This window comes from Syzygium oleosum, unplaced genomic scaffold (assembly GCF_021117445.2).
Source record: "Syzygium oleosum isolate NSW1041296 unplaced genomic scaffold, Sole_v2.1 Sole_v2.03, whole genome shotgun sequence".
Taxonomy (NCBI): domain Eukaryota; kingdom Viridiplantae; phylum Streptophyta; class Magnoliopsida; order Myrtales; family Myrtaceae; genus Syzygium; species Syzygium oleosum.
Window position 1 is genome coordinate 4,012,323 of NW_026607487.1, and position 17,247 is coordinate 4,029,569.

The 17,247-nt window shown below is 40.7% G+C and overlaps 2 protein-coding genes and 1 pseudogene across 3 annotated transcripts; 1 reads left to right on the forward strand and 2 right to left on the reverse strand.

Moving 5' to 3' along the window:
* Positions 1-6,617: 6,617 nt before the first annotated feature.
* Positions 6,618-8,539, reverse strand: LOC115691013 (uncharacterized GPI-anchored protein At5g19250). The gene is made up of 2 exons (XM_030617543.1): positions 8,515-8,539; positions 6,618-7,111 (listed from the first exon to the last, which is right to left on the reverse strand). The coding sequence occupies exons 1-2, from the start codon at positions 8,537-8,539 to the stop codon at positions 6,618-6,620; spliced, it is 519 nt and encodes a 172-aa protein (XP_030473403.1).
* Positions 8,540-8,837: 298 nt separating this feature from the next.
* On the forward strand, positions 8,838-10,032 carry LOC115691015 (glucose and ribitol dehydrogenase-like; annotated as a pseudogene).
* A 985-nt stretch (positions 10,033-11,017) lies between these two features.
* On the reverse strand, positions 11,018-14,585 carry LOC115691007 (mevalonate kinase). Of its 2 annotated transcripts, none has more exons than XM_030617537.2 (5): positions 14,379-14,585; positions 13,137-13,380; positions 12,806-13,059; positions 11,940-12,353; positions 11,018-11,405 (listed from the first exon to the last, which is right to left on the reverse strand). In XM_030617537.2, exons 1-5 carry the CDS (start codon positions 14,515-14,517, stop codon positions 11,287-11,289), a joined length of 1,170 nt encoding a protein of 389 aa, XP_030473397.1. In that variant the 5' UTR covers positions 14,518-14,585; the 3' UTR covers positions 11,018-11,286. The 2 variants fall into 2 exon arrangements, with proteins under 2 accessions (XP_030473397.1, XP_056166137.1); XM_056310162.1 differs by having other exon boundaries at positions 13,137-13,383.
* Positions 14,586-17,247: the final 2,662 nt, after the last annotated feature.

Sequence of the window (17,247 nt, forward strand, 5' to 3'; positions counted from 1 at the left end):
GCTTTTGGAGTTGAGGTTGGAAGGTGGCGACGATTCAGGAAAAGGAAGAGTTATTGTTTCTTTCTTTCTTTTTCGTCTTTTTTTTTTCCGTGGGCAGAAAGCAGTATATTGTTTCGCTCGATTTTTTTCCATTTTTATTCCGTTTATGTTTGGGGTGGGAAAAAAAAATAGGAAGGGGAAAGAGAGGGAATTTGTCAACGATTGTGGGCTGAGTTTGATTTTGCTCTCGATGATCTCTAGTGATTCCCCGTCGCAGCAAAGAGCTCGGATTCGATTGAGGACTCGCGATTTGATCTCAAATCGATATATACTTCCGATAAAATTTACTCCGAACTAATTTTTTATGGTACACCTACAATAAATTTACCCCGAACTATTTTTTTGACCACCAAAAACCCTAAATTTGTATACTCGTGACAAATCTACCCTCCGTCAATTCCCGTTAAGTTAGATTAATACCGTAAAAAATCACAAACTGGTAACGGAGGATAAAATCTCAAACTGGTACATCCGTCAACTGTCACGTGTCGTCTAACCCGACAATATGACGGTAAAATTTAACGGAAACTAACGGATGGTACATTTGTCAAAGGTATACTAGTTTGAAGTTTTTGGTAATCAAATATTTAGTTTTTGGTAATTTATTGTAGGTATATCAGTTTTATGATTTTTTTATAGTATTTACCCTTTTCTTTTTCTCTATATCTAGTTTCTCACAGTTTCCTTCACCTACTGCCTTTTTTTATTGGTAGTGAAGGTCCGCATCTCTAGTTGAATGCTTTTGAAGTTGGCGTGCATGATACAAATTGTTCAAAAATGTTAGGTTGATAGAGAATAATATGGTGACTATAGTTAGTATATTTTTTAACAAATATAAATTTATGAAGTACGTACCGAGAGCATTATGACGTCTTCATCATCTAGCTCGAGGAAAGAGAAGCTCGACTCTTCACTCGATAGGATGATCATCGCATCATGGACTGTAGCTCTCGTCCAATCATCGAGAGCATGCCACCAAAGAGTTCCTTCCTTGTCGGTACTAGTTTGTTTTAATTTTATGCTATGTGCTTTGAAATTTTTATTTTTGATTTTATTTTATGTATTCATCTTTTGTGGATTGTTGCTATTGACAAATTGGGATTTTTGTTATTGCGTTCACTTTTATTTTGCTTAACTAAAAATGAAATCCAAAAAAAAAAAAGAAATTAACTAGTTCCCGGGTAGACCCTCTAGCCGACCCTGGAATCGGTTGATAAGGTAGGTTCTAGGTTATAGATTCTAAGGTATGCACGGTACGTTATAAGTTCTAAAAACTGGGAAACTTTCTCCCTCTAGCCAAACCTATTACCTTATTTTCATTATTTTAAAGTTAGTCCTATAGTTTTATAAAGGGTGAAAGGTTGGTGTTTTTTCTTTGTATTTAGCTAGTACTATTTTGAATAATTTACATAAGACTTAATTATCAGGAATGACTTTCTTTTTCTTTAAAATAATAATAATAATTATTATTATTACAGAAGACTTATTATTATTAATGATATTATTATTATTATTATTGTTATTATTAATGATACTATTATTATGATTTTTGTTTTTATTATTTTTATTATTTGTTTTGAAATTCGAACATGCAACTAAATTAGTTCTCATGTATGCATACAAACTCTACCAGGCAATATTATACGTAGCCCTATTATAAAGGTCTGGAACAAAAGCCCCCGAGCTATACATAATGAATTAAATGTGCACTAATTTAATATGTGCAGATCCTTAATCTAAGTGATGAAAAATAATTTCTAAAAACGATAAGATAAAGCTAGCAAAACCAATCAAATTTATATAATGCAAGAAATACCTAAACCCATTCTAAATTTTTCTTTATTTTTTTTTATTTTTACATCGATGTTACCATGGATGCGGACCGGATTTCTTCACGGATCTATCTTGTTTTCGATGTTCATGTTGAGGCCTTTGTACTTGCACCTCTATTCATACGATCGCTTTCTTGCTCTATACTTGACTGAATTTTGCATGAACATATAGCCCCATCTATGTTATTTTTTGGAAAAATGACACAAACAGTCCATGAACTTTAGTTCAATATGTAATGTGGTCCCCGAACTTTTATTCTTTTCAATATAGTATCTAAACTTTAGCTTAATGTTCAATGTCATCCTTAAACTTTTACTTTATTCAATGTAATCCATGGACTTTTAGTACATATTCAATATAGCCCAATTTTGTGCATTCATAGGATTGAAATAATTCTCGCCTTTTATACTTTATTTACAGCTGAATTCTCCTTGCCTTTTTAATTCTTGTTTTGGTCAAATTCACATTTCCTATCCTTTTTATTTTTTGGTCGAAACATTTCCTATCCTTTACTAGCTGAAATTTTCATTGTTCTTTCCTTGTCTTGAGTTACATATCTTCCTAGTTCAAAACACCACATGCATTGCGCACGCAATTCTCGGCCAAGCAAAAAGCTAGATGGGAGTAGCGAACTTAACAAAGAGGTCGGAATGATTATTAAAAAAGTTCTAAACATATTACACTCGCGTCAATTCATTCTTAAATCTTTTAATTTGACCAATTTAATTCTAAACCTATTGTACTTGTATTGAATTATCAAGAATGACCTTTTTTTTTTGTTGATCATCATCATCATCATCTCCGTTGTTGTTGTCGTCATTATTTCCAAATTCAACTATGTGATCAAACTATCTTTCATGTATACTCATGAATCAATTTTATCTAGGGGAATTGAATGCTCTATTAATAAAGTCGAAAAGGAATTGTATGCATCGGTTATGGGACCGACGTGATGTAACGTAATCAACCAATTACTTTACCAAAGTATTATACTTTCTAATTGATTTATAAGTGCGAATTTAACTCAATTTTTTAGTAACACGTTTCTCCTCACGTCAATGTCACATCGGTCACCATGTTCATGCGACTTCGGTTGTTCAAACTTGTCGGGCACTACTTTTTTGTTTGAACAAGAACTTTCGCTCCTGTTATATATGTGGCAAAAGTAATTGACTGTGATTATCACAAAATAAAGTAATTAACTCTGAAAAATATTCTTTATCTATCAATTTTTCCAGCTCGTGCTCGGCACATAAGTGTTCATATGGATCAAAATGAAGAGGTTTTAACACCTACTTTCTACTCGAAACTTTTCATATTTTTGGCTTTTTCATGTAATTAGAACCGACTCTCTAACTCTTAATTTTTATTTTATTTTCCTTCCTTGTTTCTAGTTTGTTTTAGACTTTATAAAAGTAATGAGTTGCTGCCAAAACTTAAGATATTATACGAATTTCAGAACATTTCGAAAAACTTATATTTGTACCAACGTGTCGACATTTAAAGTTTCAAAAGTTTCGGATTTAAAAGTCAATCCATACATAAACCCGAGTTTTCACGTGATATATATCTTTTTCATGCTATCAAATTAATAATATATTTTTTATTTGATGTATATAGAAATTCGTTACCGCACAAAATGATATGACAAGCCATATGAGACAACCACTCGGATCCCAACAGAAAATTAGCAAATTAAAAAAAATATCTATGTAAACACATTGTTGTTAATATGTGTATTATGATTCCAGAATTTATTTTAATAGTGGTAATTTTTAACCCAACGAAGGAAAGCATGGTCAATCCTGATGGTAACTAGCAAAGAATGGTCTATACCCAAAAAAAAAAAAGTGTAAAAACTGTGTCAATTTTGATTCAACTACTAAACACTTTGAGTTATATACATAATGATCGGTTCGAGTTGTATTAAAGCCTATATAATTTCATTCATTAGATAGATTGATACTCGTCTCTATTAGAAAATATGTGAATCATACGATACATCGAATTGTACCAATCATCCGTATCTCCAAGCATATGAAATGATATGTAGTGTGAAGGAATACAGCTATAGGATGAAAAATATGCTATGGCTACATTTGATACATAGACTGTCGATCAATGCTTTTTCCTCATGGTGTTTTGGGAGGCCTGGAAATTGACATTAAGGTTTTGATGAAGTTGTCCAAACAAAGTAAGACCTAGATTTTTCGCAACCCACGCTGATTTTTCTCCGGCACGCGACATTTTCCAAAATAGATGGTCAAATTCAGGGAAAAAGGAAAGTAAATGGAAGAGACAATGAATCTCAGAAACAACGTAATCTGCAAACAGCGGGTGAACAAAACGAGAGTGAAAGAAAACCAAGAAATCTACGTACAGAAACACGAGCAAGAGAAAGAGACAATACAGACGACTCAGACCTGTTGATCGATAGAGAAGGATGATGTGGAAAAGAGAATCGCATGAATTATGTACCTTTTGATACGCTATAACCATTTAAGGTAAGAAGATAATCATGGTTTTAATGAAAGTCAATCCATGAGAGATAGACCTGCAATCCTAATCATTTCTAACAGAATGGTTGAAGAGAGGGGGAGACCCCCTGAAACCCTAGAGCGCGTTAAATAGGGGCTATGGAGGCTTCTGGCTTTGGCTTGGAGTTGAGGACTTGAAGTTGGAAGTTGGCGAGAAAGAACAAAACTCACAGTTTCTATTTTCTTTCCTTCTTGGTTAGCAAGAAAATATTTATTCTCTCGCTTTGTCACTTATTCATTTATTTTCTTCCACAAATCTTTCTGTATTGTCCCAAAAATTATATATGTGAATCATGCCATACATCAAATCGCGCAAATCGTCTCCATCTCCTAGCATACGAAATCATATGATGTGCAAAGGCATACAGATATAGACCGTCAAGCTCTACCCTTCGTAAATGGTTAATGGTTGTTTCTGATTTTTAATTTGGAAGGGTTGTAGCATGATACTAGAAAAGTTCGGTCCAAGGATAGAGTATTGCTGATATAATTAACTGAATGATCGATTGCCGTGAAAGAGAACCTTTTTTGCTAATTGGGATTGCGTAAACTTGTAGAGTTTGGGCAAGCGTTGCTTCCATTGATGAAACAATTTACAATATATATAGGGTTTAGGGCTAAAATAATACAATGACAATTATGCCCTTTAGTATAAACCTAATCTACCAATACTCCTCCTCAAGTTGATGAATGTAAACATGTCAACAACTTGTTCTTAAAAGTACAAAATAAATCACGTGTGATCGGTTTCGTGAACAAGTCTGCAAGTTGGGAGTGACCGGGAATATGAAGAGTGTGCAAAGTGCCATCTTGAATTTTTTCACGAACCAAGAGACAGTCAATCTCGATGTGTTTGGTGCGTTCGTGGAAGACGGGATTAGTGGCCATGTGGATGGCTGCTTTATTATCACAAAAAAGATCTGATAGTGTTGACGTGGAGATCTGAGAGAAGCATGCAAAGTCATGTGATTTCACAAGTGGCAGACGCCATAGCACAGTATTCAGCTTCTGATGAGGAACGGGGCAACAGTAGTTTGTTTCTTGGAACGCCATGAGATGCGACAAGAACCAAGAAACATGCAGTAGCTAGAAACAGATTGTCGGGATGTAGAACAAGATGCCCAATCAAAATCTGCGTAACCATTAAGTTGGAGAGTAGAATCGGATGGGAAAAACAAATCAGTGCCGGGATCATGCTTGAGATACCGCACAATGCGAAGTGCGGCATTCCAATGGTCTTCATTAGGAGAGTGCATAAATTGACTAAGATGTTACACTGCAAAGAGTAAATCTGGACGAGTTATTGTAAGATGTAATAATCTACCAATAAGTCGTCGATATGAACCTAGATCCTTGAGAGTTGGGGAGGAATCCGAAAATTGTATATTGGGTTCCATCGGAGTATCAACAGGACATCTTCCAAGAAGACCAACGTCAGACAAAATATCAAGAGTGTATTTCCTTTGTAACAAAAAAATCCTAGACTTGGAATGAGAAACTTCAATGCCTAAGAAGTATTTGAGAGTACCCAAGTCCTTAATGCGAAATTGTGTGTCGAGGAATCGGTTGAGAAGTTGAATCATAACTTCATCATCATCCGTGATAACCAATCGTCAAGAGAGAGCCACGGATCAATGTAAAAAGTGAGTAGTTCGCCTTGGACTGTTGAAAATCAACATCAAGCAGTGCATAAGAGAATTTAGCAAACCATTGCCTCGATGCTTATTTAAGGCCAGATATTGCTTAAAGGACGTGAGAGAATCACCACTCTGATACCATATAGAGTTTGGGCAAACGTTGCTTTCTTTGACAAAATAATTTATAATATATATATACATAGGGTTTAGGGCTAAAACAATACAATGACAATTATGCCCTTTAGTATAAACCTAATCTACCAATAAAACTTAATTAACTTAATAAACTATAACAGATAAATCCACTTTGAATATGATTTGACGCCAAAGCAAATAGTGAGACACACCGTGCCTTCCTAGAAAGATAGACATTCGAACCAGTGCACATCGTGACAATTGCCTTGCGCTTTACATTACACTACCACAGTTTAACAGAAGTAAGTGATTAGCTTTGCATGTTCCCAAAATGGATCACTTCCTTGCATCCACAACCTGCCAGCTTTTTACACACAAAATTTACCCCACAAAGACCAACAGAGATAGAAAGAGAGAGAGGTCTCAAGAACACCTCTCAATGGGTCATCAACAATCCCAACAGCAGACACATCCACAAGATACTCAACCCACCAAGCAAAGCCGCATCCCCACCAGCGAAACTCCCTTCCGGCGTGCTCGTCGTCAGCACCACCACCATCCAGTCGTCCTTGGACCCGACGCCGGCTCCCGTAAACCTCGAGTCGTTCAGGTACTTCTGGTACGTAGTGTGGGTGTAGTTGGTGAGGACGAGTGTCGGGACCAGCTTTGGCACGCACGCCGGGGGTATGACGCCGTCCGCCGTGTGGTTGGGGTGGATCTTGCACTTGGACAGGACGTCCTGGTAGCTCGAGGACTGCAGGCCGATGCCTGGGAGGGTGTTGGGGCCGTACGTGGCGGTGCAGGGCTGGTCCTCGATCTTCTTGGCGATTACATCCACAAGACACGAGGCCTTGTCGTTCTTGGCGAGGTCTTGGAGGCTCTGGGACTTTTTGTAGCTGTTGATGCCTTGAAGAAGGTTGTCTTCGTCGTCTGCAAGAAGATCAAACAGTGAAGAGTGGAACCTCTCAGATTACTCATTCATCATGCAACAGCAAAAAGGAAAAGGAAACTACTCCATGCGTATAAACTAAGAAACCTAGCAAATATAATCATATCAAAGAGGACACACCATTACAGACCACCGGGTGAGACAACAAGAAGATGGCATGAGCGAGAACAAACCCAGAGAGCAGAAATTTGACCAAACACGTGGTGATTAATGAGCAAGATCGCTGTAAGTTTGCAATGAACAATGAGATTTCGTATAAAAGTTGGATATGAGGGGCTTTGGATTTGGCTTTTGGTCCTTGCTCTTTGAAGGTTATCTACTAATCTTTTGAAAACCCTTGGAGTTTCCAGGTGCCACTTCGTTCCCTCCGCTTCGCAATCAAGGCGAAGTGGCGAATTGACAGATGAGCTAACATGTCGCAGCCATGCAAAAACATAGGAACAGAGACGCGCTGCCTCTAGTGTTACGGCTCGATTTCGTCAAAGTTCATATTTCAATATTAGATTTTGGTACCGCTTCCTCACAGTAGATACAGAGTTGAAAGTGATTGCTGAAACTCTTTTAGGGGGTGGAAACCTTCTCCAAGCTGCTACAACTTACAGCTGCTTTTCAAGAATTTGCTTCACCCATCTTTATACGCTACAGTTTTATTCATTGCCGGACACATGGATTATAACATATCATATAAAACAGTTGCAACACATCACAATTACAGCACAATTGCAAGTATACTAAACAGAAGAAGGCAATAAATAAAAATTCCTTAGAGTTGGCACAATTGATTAGGGCATCAGTGAATTTCTAACACAAAAATCATATGTCACCCGTTCAAATCTTACTAATTGCATACAAACTGCTCTAGATTAGCATATAGACCGAAAGTCTTGATTTACATGGTTCGTGAGATTTGCAAGATATTTTAAATATCTTTAAACGGTCAGATCACCATACCGGTAACATTACGCGATGAAAGACAATTTTTTGGTGGCAACAAAATTGCTTCACCCTTTATGGGCTATACAGTATAGACCCAAGAAGTACATTTTGAGTATGGCATCAATTCTTTCGGCAAAGATTAGTCCATTGATCTCTTATTTCCTCTTTGTGGCATATGAAATCGAGTGCCTATTGCTAATCCCACCAGAGATTAAAAAAAAGAGTAACATATACATCATGTTAACCATTAGTATTTGAACTTTCGAATCGATTATTTCTTACTTGGCAAGAATAACATATTGATCTATGCCTAGCGACAGCACCCATCACGCACCATAATCTCCTATCCGCAGTTACTTTTCGAACACGATGTCACTGTCATATTAAGTCGATCATTACGAATGATGCGGTGATCATGCGGCGACGTGCGCGCACAGAGTGCGCTTACTTCTCCTTCGTCTCTCCATCGCCATCGTCATCTTCTCCGCTGCATCCTCGTCATGATCCGGGGATATCTCTTGCTCTTTGGCTTTGGCTCCGAAGGCAGCGGTACGTCTCAACGTTTACTCGATTTGCATGTTCCATGCACGCGAAGCCAAGTGGGCAGAACCCTTCGCTGGAGCCGGCCACGTGGGATCCAGGCATTTCACCATCGGCTAATGCTGGAGGAGCACGTCGCGGCTACCATTTAAGCGCTGTACACGCCCGCTTTCTGAGTTGGGACGTTCACCTGTGAAATAGTGTTCAGTAGACAGAGAGAGAGAGAGAGAGATGGCGTCGAACGGAGAAGAGATGTTTCCGCCGCAGAGGCAGGAGGGGCAGCCAGGGAAAGAATATGAGATGACGCCCACTCCCTAGTTCACAAGCCCCGACTTCAAGCCCTCCGGCATGCTCCAGGTCTTTTATTTCAACTTCATTTTAGGCGCGCTCTCTTTTAAGATGCGTTTATTTCGTGGAAAATAAATGATTTTTTTTGCAAGAGTTGATCTTCTGGGCATGCCCTTCGATTCAGCACTAGGTTATAAGAAGCCAATCTGGAAGAATCATGCAGGTTCACATCACCTTGCGCGCGACTCGCCGCACGCCCTCATCGCGCGATGTTGAACCGTGTACTAGCACGTGGAAACGATGAGGTTCGTGATGGTCGCACGCAAGGTGTCTTCTAATTTGGTTTCTCGACAATTTAGTTTCTAATGAAAGGCATGCTGAGACGGATTGAATCATGCTAATGCTATAATCAGGTAAATATTTGTTGCCTAAAAGTAGCCAATAGTTGATGCATGATGCTTAATTCAAACAAGTCTCGACAGGAAGTTAATAGGATATTTCTCTTGCATGCATTCACAACATGCAACTTGTTTTGAAATTTGTGAAAGGGGAAAATCGCCCTTGTTTCCGGAGGAGACTCTGGTATCGGAAGAGCGGTCTGCCATTGCTACGTGCAAGAGGGTGCGACGGTTGCCCTCACCTTCGTGAAGGGTCGAGAGGACAAGGATGCGACCGACCTGCTCCACATGTTGATGCGGGCAAAGATGTCTAACGCGAAGGATCCAATAGCAATAGCCGTGCCCGATCTAGGGTACGATGAGACTTGCAAGAAAGTGGTTGATGAAATGGTCAACTCGTTCGGCCGGATTGATATACTTGTGAACAATGCCGCGGAGCAGTACGAGTGCAGCACCATTGAAGAGATTGATGAGGCAAGGCCTGAGAGAGTCTTCAGGACTAATATATTTGCTCCGTTCTTCATGACCAGGTATAGTTTTACAACACTGGTATATAAATGCGGCCCCGGTGCGACTCCGTTGACTCGTATGCCCTTGCTCACTAGCTAGAGCGCAAGTCCTCTGGTGAAGGCTACGATCGCTCCTTTTGTTGCCATGTAGTCAAGCAGCTTGGAATTTCCTTTGTAAGCGACTACCGATGTCGTGTTGATGATGGCGCTACCTTCCTTCATGTGCCTCAGAGCATGTCTACGATCCAAAACTCAAACTCAGTATAAAATTGGCATCAATACCTTCCCTAATTATAAACAGAATATGCATGGATTGAAAGGGCAAGATGAAAAGCTGCTTCAGCGAAGAAGAGGTCAAGAAGTTTGGGTCGGAGGTGCCGATGAAGCGGGCTGGGCAGCCCATCGAGGTTGCACCGTGCTACGTGTTTCTTGCGTGCAACCATTGCTCCTCCTACATTACTGGCCAGGTCCTTCATCCCAACGGTGGGTACACTCGGTATACTTCATGCTTTATATACTTAATGTCGACGCTACTGAGACCATGCTTGGTTCTGCAATTTCTTTGCAGGTGGTGCAATAGTGAATGGTTAATACGATGGGAGTTTCAAAGGGTGGTGTGACTTGTGGTGTTGAGCATCTTAGATGTGTGAATGTGAAGTCCTAAAGCGAGTATAGTCGGTATACTTCCAGTTGATGTTATGATATGAAGAAAGCTTAAATGTATGGGTTTCGTGTAAAATAACATATGAACCTTGAGTGTGTGTTACGTTGCTACTTTAAGTGGTCAATACTAAAGAATGCAGCACAATTTTATCACGTGTGCTTAGTGTTAGACTTGTGTATGTCATGTAATCTTCAGATTTAAGACTGATCAGGTCGTGATACAATGGGCAATGCTAAAGGATGCAACACATTGTTGTGCTCGGTTCACTTGTGGATCACCATCAGAAAGAAGATGGACAGGACCCACAGTGTAGAATCCAACCCATCAGGAATAACCAACTGATGGGCTGAGTTTATGTGGGAAAGTATGTACTAAAATGAACCGAAAAAATGCAAGAGTGCAGTATCTGTGTCACGATGTGGAAAAGCTATCTCTAGACATTCGACTAAACATGAAAATGTCTCCTGCCAGTCTAAAGTCGGGCCAAGAACAGAGTAGAAACAGAGTGCTGCATAAGAAAACAACAGAGTAGACAAATAGAGCAACAGAATGTTGCAAAAGTAGTTCGCCGGATCTCATTGGTCCGAATCAAGAGCAATTTATTACTCGAGTTATTAAATCTGAGCGCTTGATTTGCAGTAACATAGTAATCCGACATCAATGAGAGACCGAGATTAAAGAGTTAAGTTAAAATCGAAACACAAAAGGCAAGAGAGCATAATATACAAGTACAACAACAGACCCAGAAGAAGGGAGGCGAAGGCAAATCTTTCTATGGTTCGTCGCCAGTTCCTGCATCTTTAGCCACTGCGAGATGGGGATCACGAAGAACCGCTGAAAGAGACTTGGACACCTTTCCCACCGATTCCAGCGATCAAGCATTGGAACCCGCAAGTTTCCAATTCAGGAATCACTTTGTCAACAACTGTTCCTGATAGCACTGATCCGCAGGGTCAAGGAAACAGATCACAAAAAGAACATAAGTACATGAGATGGAACACGGTTATCTATCTTCAAGATTCTGTAAAAAGATATTTCAAGAATCAGGATTGCCATACAACTCGAGAAAGCACACAACAATGCAGTTGTTCTCTTGTGCAAAGTCGGACAGATTTCTTAAATGCTAAGCCATATTTACCGACCATCAAAGTCATTCGATGTTCCTGTCCTAGGATGGAACTTCAATTGCCTTTGCATGGAAAGCATCCTAAGCCTTCATGAGTAGCTGTTGCCTCTTACTTCTTTCTTGACGCTCATGCAATTATATGCACTCTGATGGGTATGCAACTTATGCAAGTATTTGAGCTAAACAAGTATCGACATCCCACACAAGCTCACGTAATGACTTCTCTCAATATTCTTTTCATGCTTCTAAAGAGACTCGATGCTTTAATTAAAAGAAGACAACATGCGTGACACGAGTGGAAACTACAGATGACATTATCAAGAGAAAAAGAACTAAGCGAAAGGATACGGGTTGGCAGCAACGTCAGAACACAACCTCCGCCCCCAGCTCCAGTTAGTTTGGAGGTTAATTTAAACTTTAATGTCGTGCGCAAGACTGTCTCTATGGAGGCATGGCTGACCCCCATGCACTGAAGCAAACCTTGATTCATTTCCATCAACTCCCTTATTTTCTCTTCCTTCTCTGTCACCGAAATGTCGTCGGGAGCGGGTGCTTGGATTATAGTCGACAATTCTTTGCTGATAGAATCAACAGCGTTGAACACAGAAGTCATGGCATCTGGATGTCTCAAGGTCCTCTCAGAAACACCTGCGACTAAAGCTTTCGTGTTCCTCCCCACTTTTGTGTTGGTAATGAGCATTCTAAGGGGCACAGCGGACTTGATGCGTGTCAAACTTCCTGACTTAAACTTGATCATGTTACCTGCAGAATAAAGTTTGCAGTCGATACAAAAACAACTTAGAAAACTCCATCTAGAAAGTGAGAGAGAATCCGTTCTCCTGATTCACAGCCAGAAGAGATCAGCCAAAAGTTCTCGATTCTATATCTTCTCACCGCTCAAGTTGAGAAGGCTGAAGTGGTTCTTATCTACATAGTCTTACAACCACCACTTGGAGTTTATAGACCAGGAAACAATTTCTGACACAATCTACATCATTAAGAGTTTTCCTTCCATTTACTTTTCGCCAGAATACCGAATAGATTAAAGGCTCCTAAACCACGTTACAGATAATCTTTCCATTGAATGCCAGCATGCACACCAGTTAATCTAACCATTGCAAAGACAGGTGAGGATCATAATTAGTTTGGAAAGCCAGCACAAAATCCAATATTCTACATATAAAGGTAACCATTTACTTGCACAAGATACCTACCATATGTGCTCACAGTGTTGTCAATTCCCGACGGCTTTCCATGAATAATCTTTTCGCCTTCAAAAGCCCATTTATTCAACAATTCGAGTTCATTGTCCCCAAAATCGAGCCATCCTTTATGGCCTTTGTCCAAGCTCACAGATTTGGAGAAAGCAAGAAAAGCAGCTGAGAGTGCCACACAAATTGCAGCTGATGATCCCAACCCTGAACCGAGAGGAAGCTCCGAAGTGACAGTCACGGTGGCAGGCTTAAACCTGATGTGCATAGATGAAAATATTAGAACAATGCAATGCACAAAATGTATTACTGAACCTGATTAAAAGAGATGTACCCTTGGATACAGGTGTAGAGCCAGAGGAAAGCTGAAACTCCAGATGCAAGTGCAATTTTTTCCTCTGGAATGTTTTGTTCTTCAACTAGAGCAGAAATTGATTCTGCAAATTTTCCGGAGCATGTCTTGGGGCTTGAACAGTCGAGATCATTTGATTCTGAAAGAGCTTCTTTAATTCTACCAATAGGCCAAGAAAATTCTAACCCCATGTCCTTGAGGTGGAGTGTAAGGGTGTCGCTGGTCTCTGCTTAGAAAGACAAGATGTCACGGCCAAAGCTAACAAAAGATCTAGGCATTGATAGAACAACATACTGAATTTCTAATTTGTAAAACCCATTGTATTGCACTGTAGCAGATATAGAGAGTGCATATTATGGTGCAAAGCATGCCCTCCATTACATGCTTCATGCACCAATTCAAACACAGCGAGGTCAACCAGATTGGGAAAAGATTCCGTACTCACCCAGATGGCAAAACAAATTGAAAACAAGTTTCCTAGAGAGCACACCGAAATCCTCCCACCGAATCCAAAATTGCAGGTAAAAATCTTTCGCTTATTTGATGGGATTATTAAGAGGTTATCTATGGTTAAACAGTCCCTTGACCAGGTAGTCATTCTTGATCAGGTCACTGACCTTTATTTTCGTCCAATTTGGTCACTTGACCTATCGAGCACATCGACGAGTGTTTCACGCTCAAATATTCATCTTTAGAAACCTTTTTTTTGCCTCTCATATTCTCCATAGAAGACGTTCAAGATCCTCATCCACAGAAGATTCCTACGAATTGATTTTTAATCGCTACCACGAGAAGCTACGGCATTGAAAGCACATTGGAAAGTTGAGCGACTAAAATCAAGAAAAACTGAATAAATCGAGAATAAGTGCAAAACTGAGCACATCGAACTAAGGATTAAACACGCATCGAACTCAGCTCCACTTGACCCTACCAGAAATCGACATCTCCTTCCGAAAACCTCGCCATAGGCCAACGGAACTTTCCATTTCAGCGAGAGGACAACACCTGACGACACCGTCTCGAAGCGAAGAACTTCACACAAGTATCACCCTACTTCTACTGATCAGAAACTCGAAAAAGGATAGAAACCGCCGCTGCTTCCTCGCGTAAAGAGGAAGTTGCAGAAATCAAGCTCAGATCAAACGAAAGCGAAGCCGCGCGCGGGTGCGTAAGCAGTTTGGAGAACGTGCGGGGAACAGGGGGGGGGGAGGGAAATGTACGTACCGGAGGAGGAGGGCGACGGGACGCGGAGGGTGACGTAGGTGTAGAGATTGATGGACGCGGCCACGGCGACCGATCCGTGGACCACCGCGTGCTCGCCGGAGAGGATGATCTTCCCGGGGGCCCTCGCCGTCACCTCCATTTCTCCTCACCCCACCCCACCCCCACGCGCGCGATTCGCTCGGTCGCCGGCGGATGGATTGGCCTCCCCCGATCGCGAGCTCGGTTCCGCCGGGAGGCGATTCGAATCGATCGATCGATCGATGGATTCGATCCTCCTGTTGCTCGTGTTCCGCGCGAGCGAGAGGGAGAGAGACTGTTGTGAACGTGAGAGAATGTGGGAAAGCTGTGGCGGTATTATGGCGGAGAGAAACGAACACGAGGTCGAGGAGGTGGAGGCTATTGATGGGGGTACCTGCTTTTTGTCGCTTTTTGTTTGGTGCGGTGGCGATGGCACGCGCGCCCACGGGAGACGCGCGCGCGCGTGGGGGCGATGCGTTTCTTGAAATTTTTTTGTCCTTTTTTTTTGGGCCTTTTTTTTTAAGGAAAAAGGGAGTTTTTAGGAAAAATTATTTCGGATTTCGGAATAAATAACTAACTTTACTTAATTTGTTACGCTGCGCACTAGGGGGTGTGCAAAACGGATCGCCCAACCCGAGAACTGACCTAACCGGACAAGACCGGTCAGTTTGTTGCGGTTCCCGAGGGTGTCAGTTTGGTTCCCGGTTCCTAAAAGTGGAACCGAGGGAACCGGATCGAACCGAACCGACCGGATATACTCTTTTTTTATTTATTATTTCTTAAAAAAAATTAGTAAAATATGAACTAAACCCGGAGTGACTGGTTTCATGAGACCGAACCGGTGGTCGGGTCTAGTACCCAGTTCCCATTTTTTAAAACCGGGAACCAATTACCTCTACCATGAATCACCGTCACCTAACGCCACTTATCATTTTTTTCAGTTTGAATTATATTTCAAAATTGGTGCATTTTTTTAGAGCAGATATCACAAAAAAAAAACACCTTAAACTATACCTATCATAACACAAATACCCTAAACTTTTTTTTATCTTGCCAAAAACCCTAAACTTACCTACTGCGACACAAATACCCACCTTTTCTTTTGTCATGAAAGAACTTAAATTTATACACGTGTGACATATACCATCTATTTTAATTTCATTTCGGATATATTTGTTACATCGGTATATATTCGGGGTTTTTTATGGCAAAAAAAAGTTCTACGGTATTTGTGTCATAATGGGTAAATTTAGAGTTTTTTCTAATATAAAAAAAGCTCGAGATGTTTGTGTCACGGTAAGTATAGTTTTGGATTTTGTGGTATTAACTTCTTCTTTCTGATTGGCTTGTCATTTATGTTTGTGTTTCGATGCCACATTGTCACACATGCTCGTGTGCATGATATCATGTAGAGATGTACGGTAATTAAAGATTGGTTTGGTACACTTCTATTTATTAGCATGCTTTTGTCGATCGCTGAGCTCTTGTACTTTGTGCGTTGAAAAGTTATACCACTTACCTTATCAAAAAAAAAAATTGTTTTTGCTGTCAATTAAGGTTTCTTGACCGTTAGATATTTCCAAGCACGGCCACATCTAATGTAAGCCCTTTCAATGGACCCTTACATTGATTAAAATGGCAAACAGAATGGAGCAAGCAAGAGAGACAGAGGGGTAAGGTTTAGCGACCCTCGTGGTGGTCTGTCACGATTCCGCGATCCGATATCGATAAGGGTGTCCGCTCCCACCGTTGGCCTTAGGAGGGGCTGCACAAAAACCCCAATAAGACCACCTCCTGCCGACACGGGTGGCGGCCCTTGCCAAGGAGCGAGGGCATGCGTGACCCTCACCCGCGGTCGGCACAATTCCTTGCTAGGAGGTTTCACGACCTCAGTCGGACCTCATCCATCCATAAGAATCCAGATTCCGACCTTCCCTTTTAACATCCATCTTCCTCCCTGCACATAGTTATGCAAAATGGCTTGGGATAACTTGAGTCGTCGGATCTGCTCAAGACCTAACAATGTTCAATGAAGCCACGAATTCGAAGTTTTCCGAAGGGTAGGTCCCACATGGAAAACATCTACACATGCATATAGGAGAAAGCCAAAAATTTCATATACCTATTTCATTTGTGCCAATTCAGTACCAAACTTTTCAATTTGATCAATTTAGTTATAAACATTTTCACATTTTGCCAATTGAGTCTATTTAGCCTATTTTGGGCAGGATCGCTGACGTGGATGCCAGTGATCATATATGATATAGTTGATGCTAATGCTAACTTTTTGTTTTTCCTTTCATTTTGGTTTCATTTTGGTCAAAGAGGGCCATTGTGACCCTCGCCAGCCACTGGACGAGGGCTTGCTAGCCCTCGCCGGCCGCTGGGGAGGATCGTAGCCCAGCCAGCTATTGGTGAGGTGACCCTCACCAACAGCCGGTGACCCTGGGCGGCCACAAATGACAAGAGAAAAAATAAAAAATAAAAATAAAAATTCAATTTTGTTGTTAAAATTGTAAAAATTGTCTACGTTGGCTTCAATCGTGCCACATAGGACGGCTTTCGGCCACGTCAGCGATCTTTGATCAAAGCTGGTCGGATGGACTTAATTAATAAAAGATGAAAATATCTAGGACTAAATTAGCTCAATTGAAATATTTAGAACTGAATTTGCACGAATGTAATAATTTTATAATATTTTTTTGGGGTACTTTTCCCGATCATTGTACCGTGAACAAAGAAATGCTCCAGCCCATCAACAAGGACCTCAAGTCATTCCCTAGGCGCGTGAGCTGCAGCAAGTCAAATTGAACCACTGAAGGGAGTGGACCTGCCACCAAGTTCCCAAGTT

Excerpts from the sequence above, each read along its gene's own strand:
- LOC115691013 (XM_030617543.1), bottom strand. The coding sequence starts at position 8,539 with ATGGCGATGGAGAGACGAAGGAGAA. Across the intron at positions 7,112-8,514 it reads GATGGAGAGACGAAGGAGAA|ACGACGAAGACAACCTTCTT; the intron begins GTAAGCGCACTC and ends ATCTTCTTGCAG.
- LOC115691007 (XM_056310162.1), bottom strand. The coding sequence starts at position 14,517 with ATGGAGGTGACGGCGAGGGCCCCCGGGAAGATCATCCTCTCCGGCGAG. Across the intron at positions 13,384-14,378 it reads CCCGTCGCCCTCCTCCTCCG|CAGAGACCAGCGACACCCTT; the intron begins GTACGTACATTT and ends TGTCTTTCTAAG. Across the intron at positions 11,406-11,939 it reads TCTGACGTTGCTGCCAACCC|TGCTATCAGGAACAGTTGTT; the intron begins GTATCCTTTCGC and ends CCTGCGGATCAG.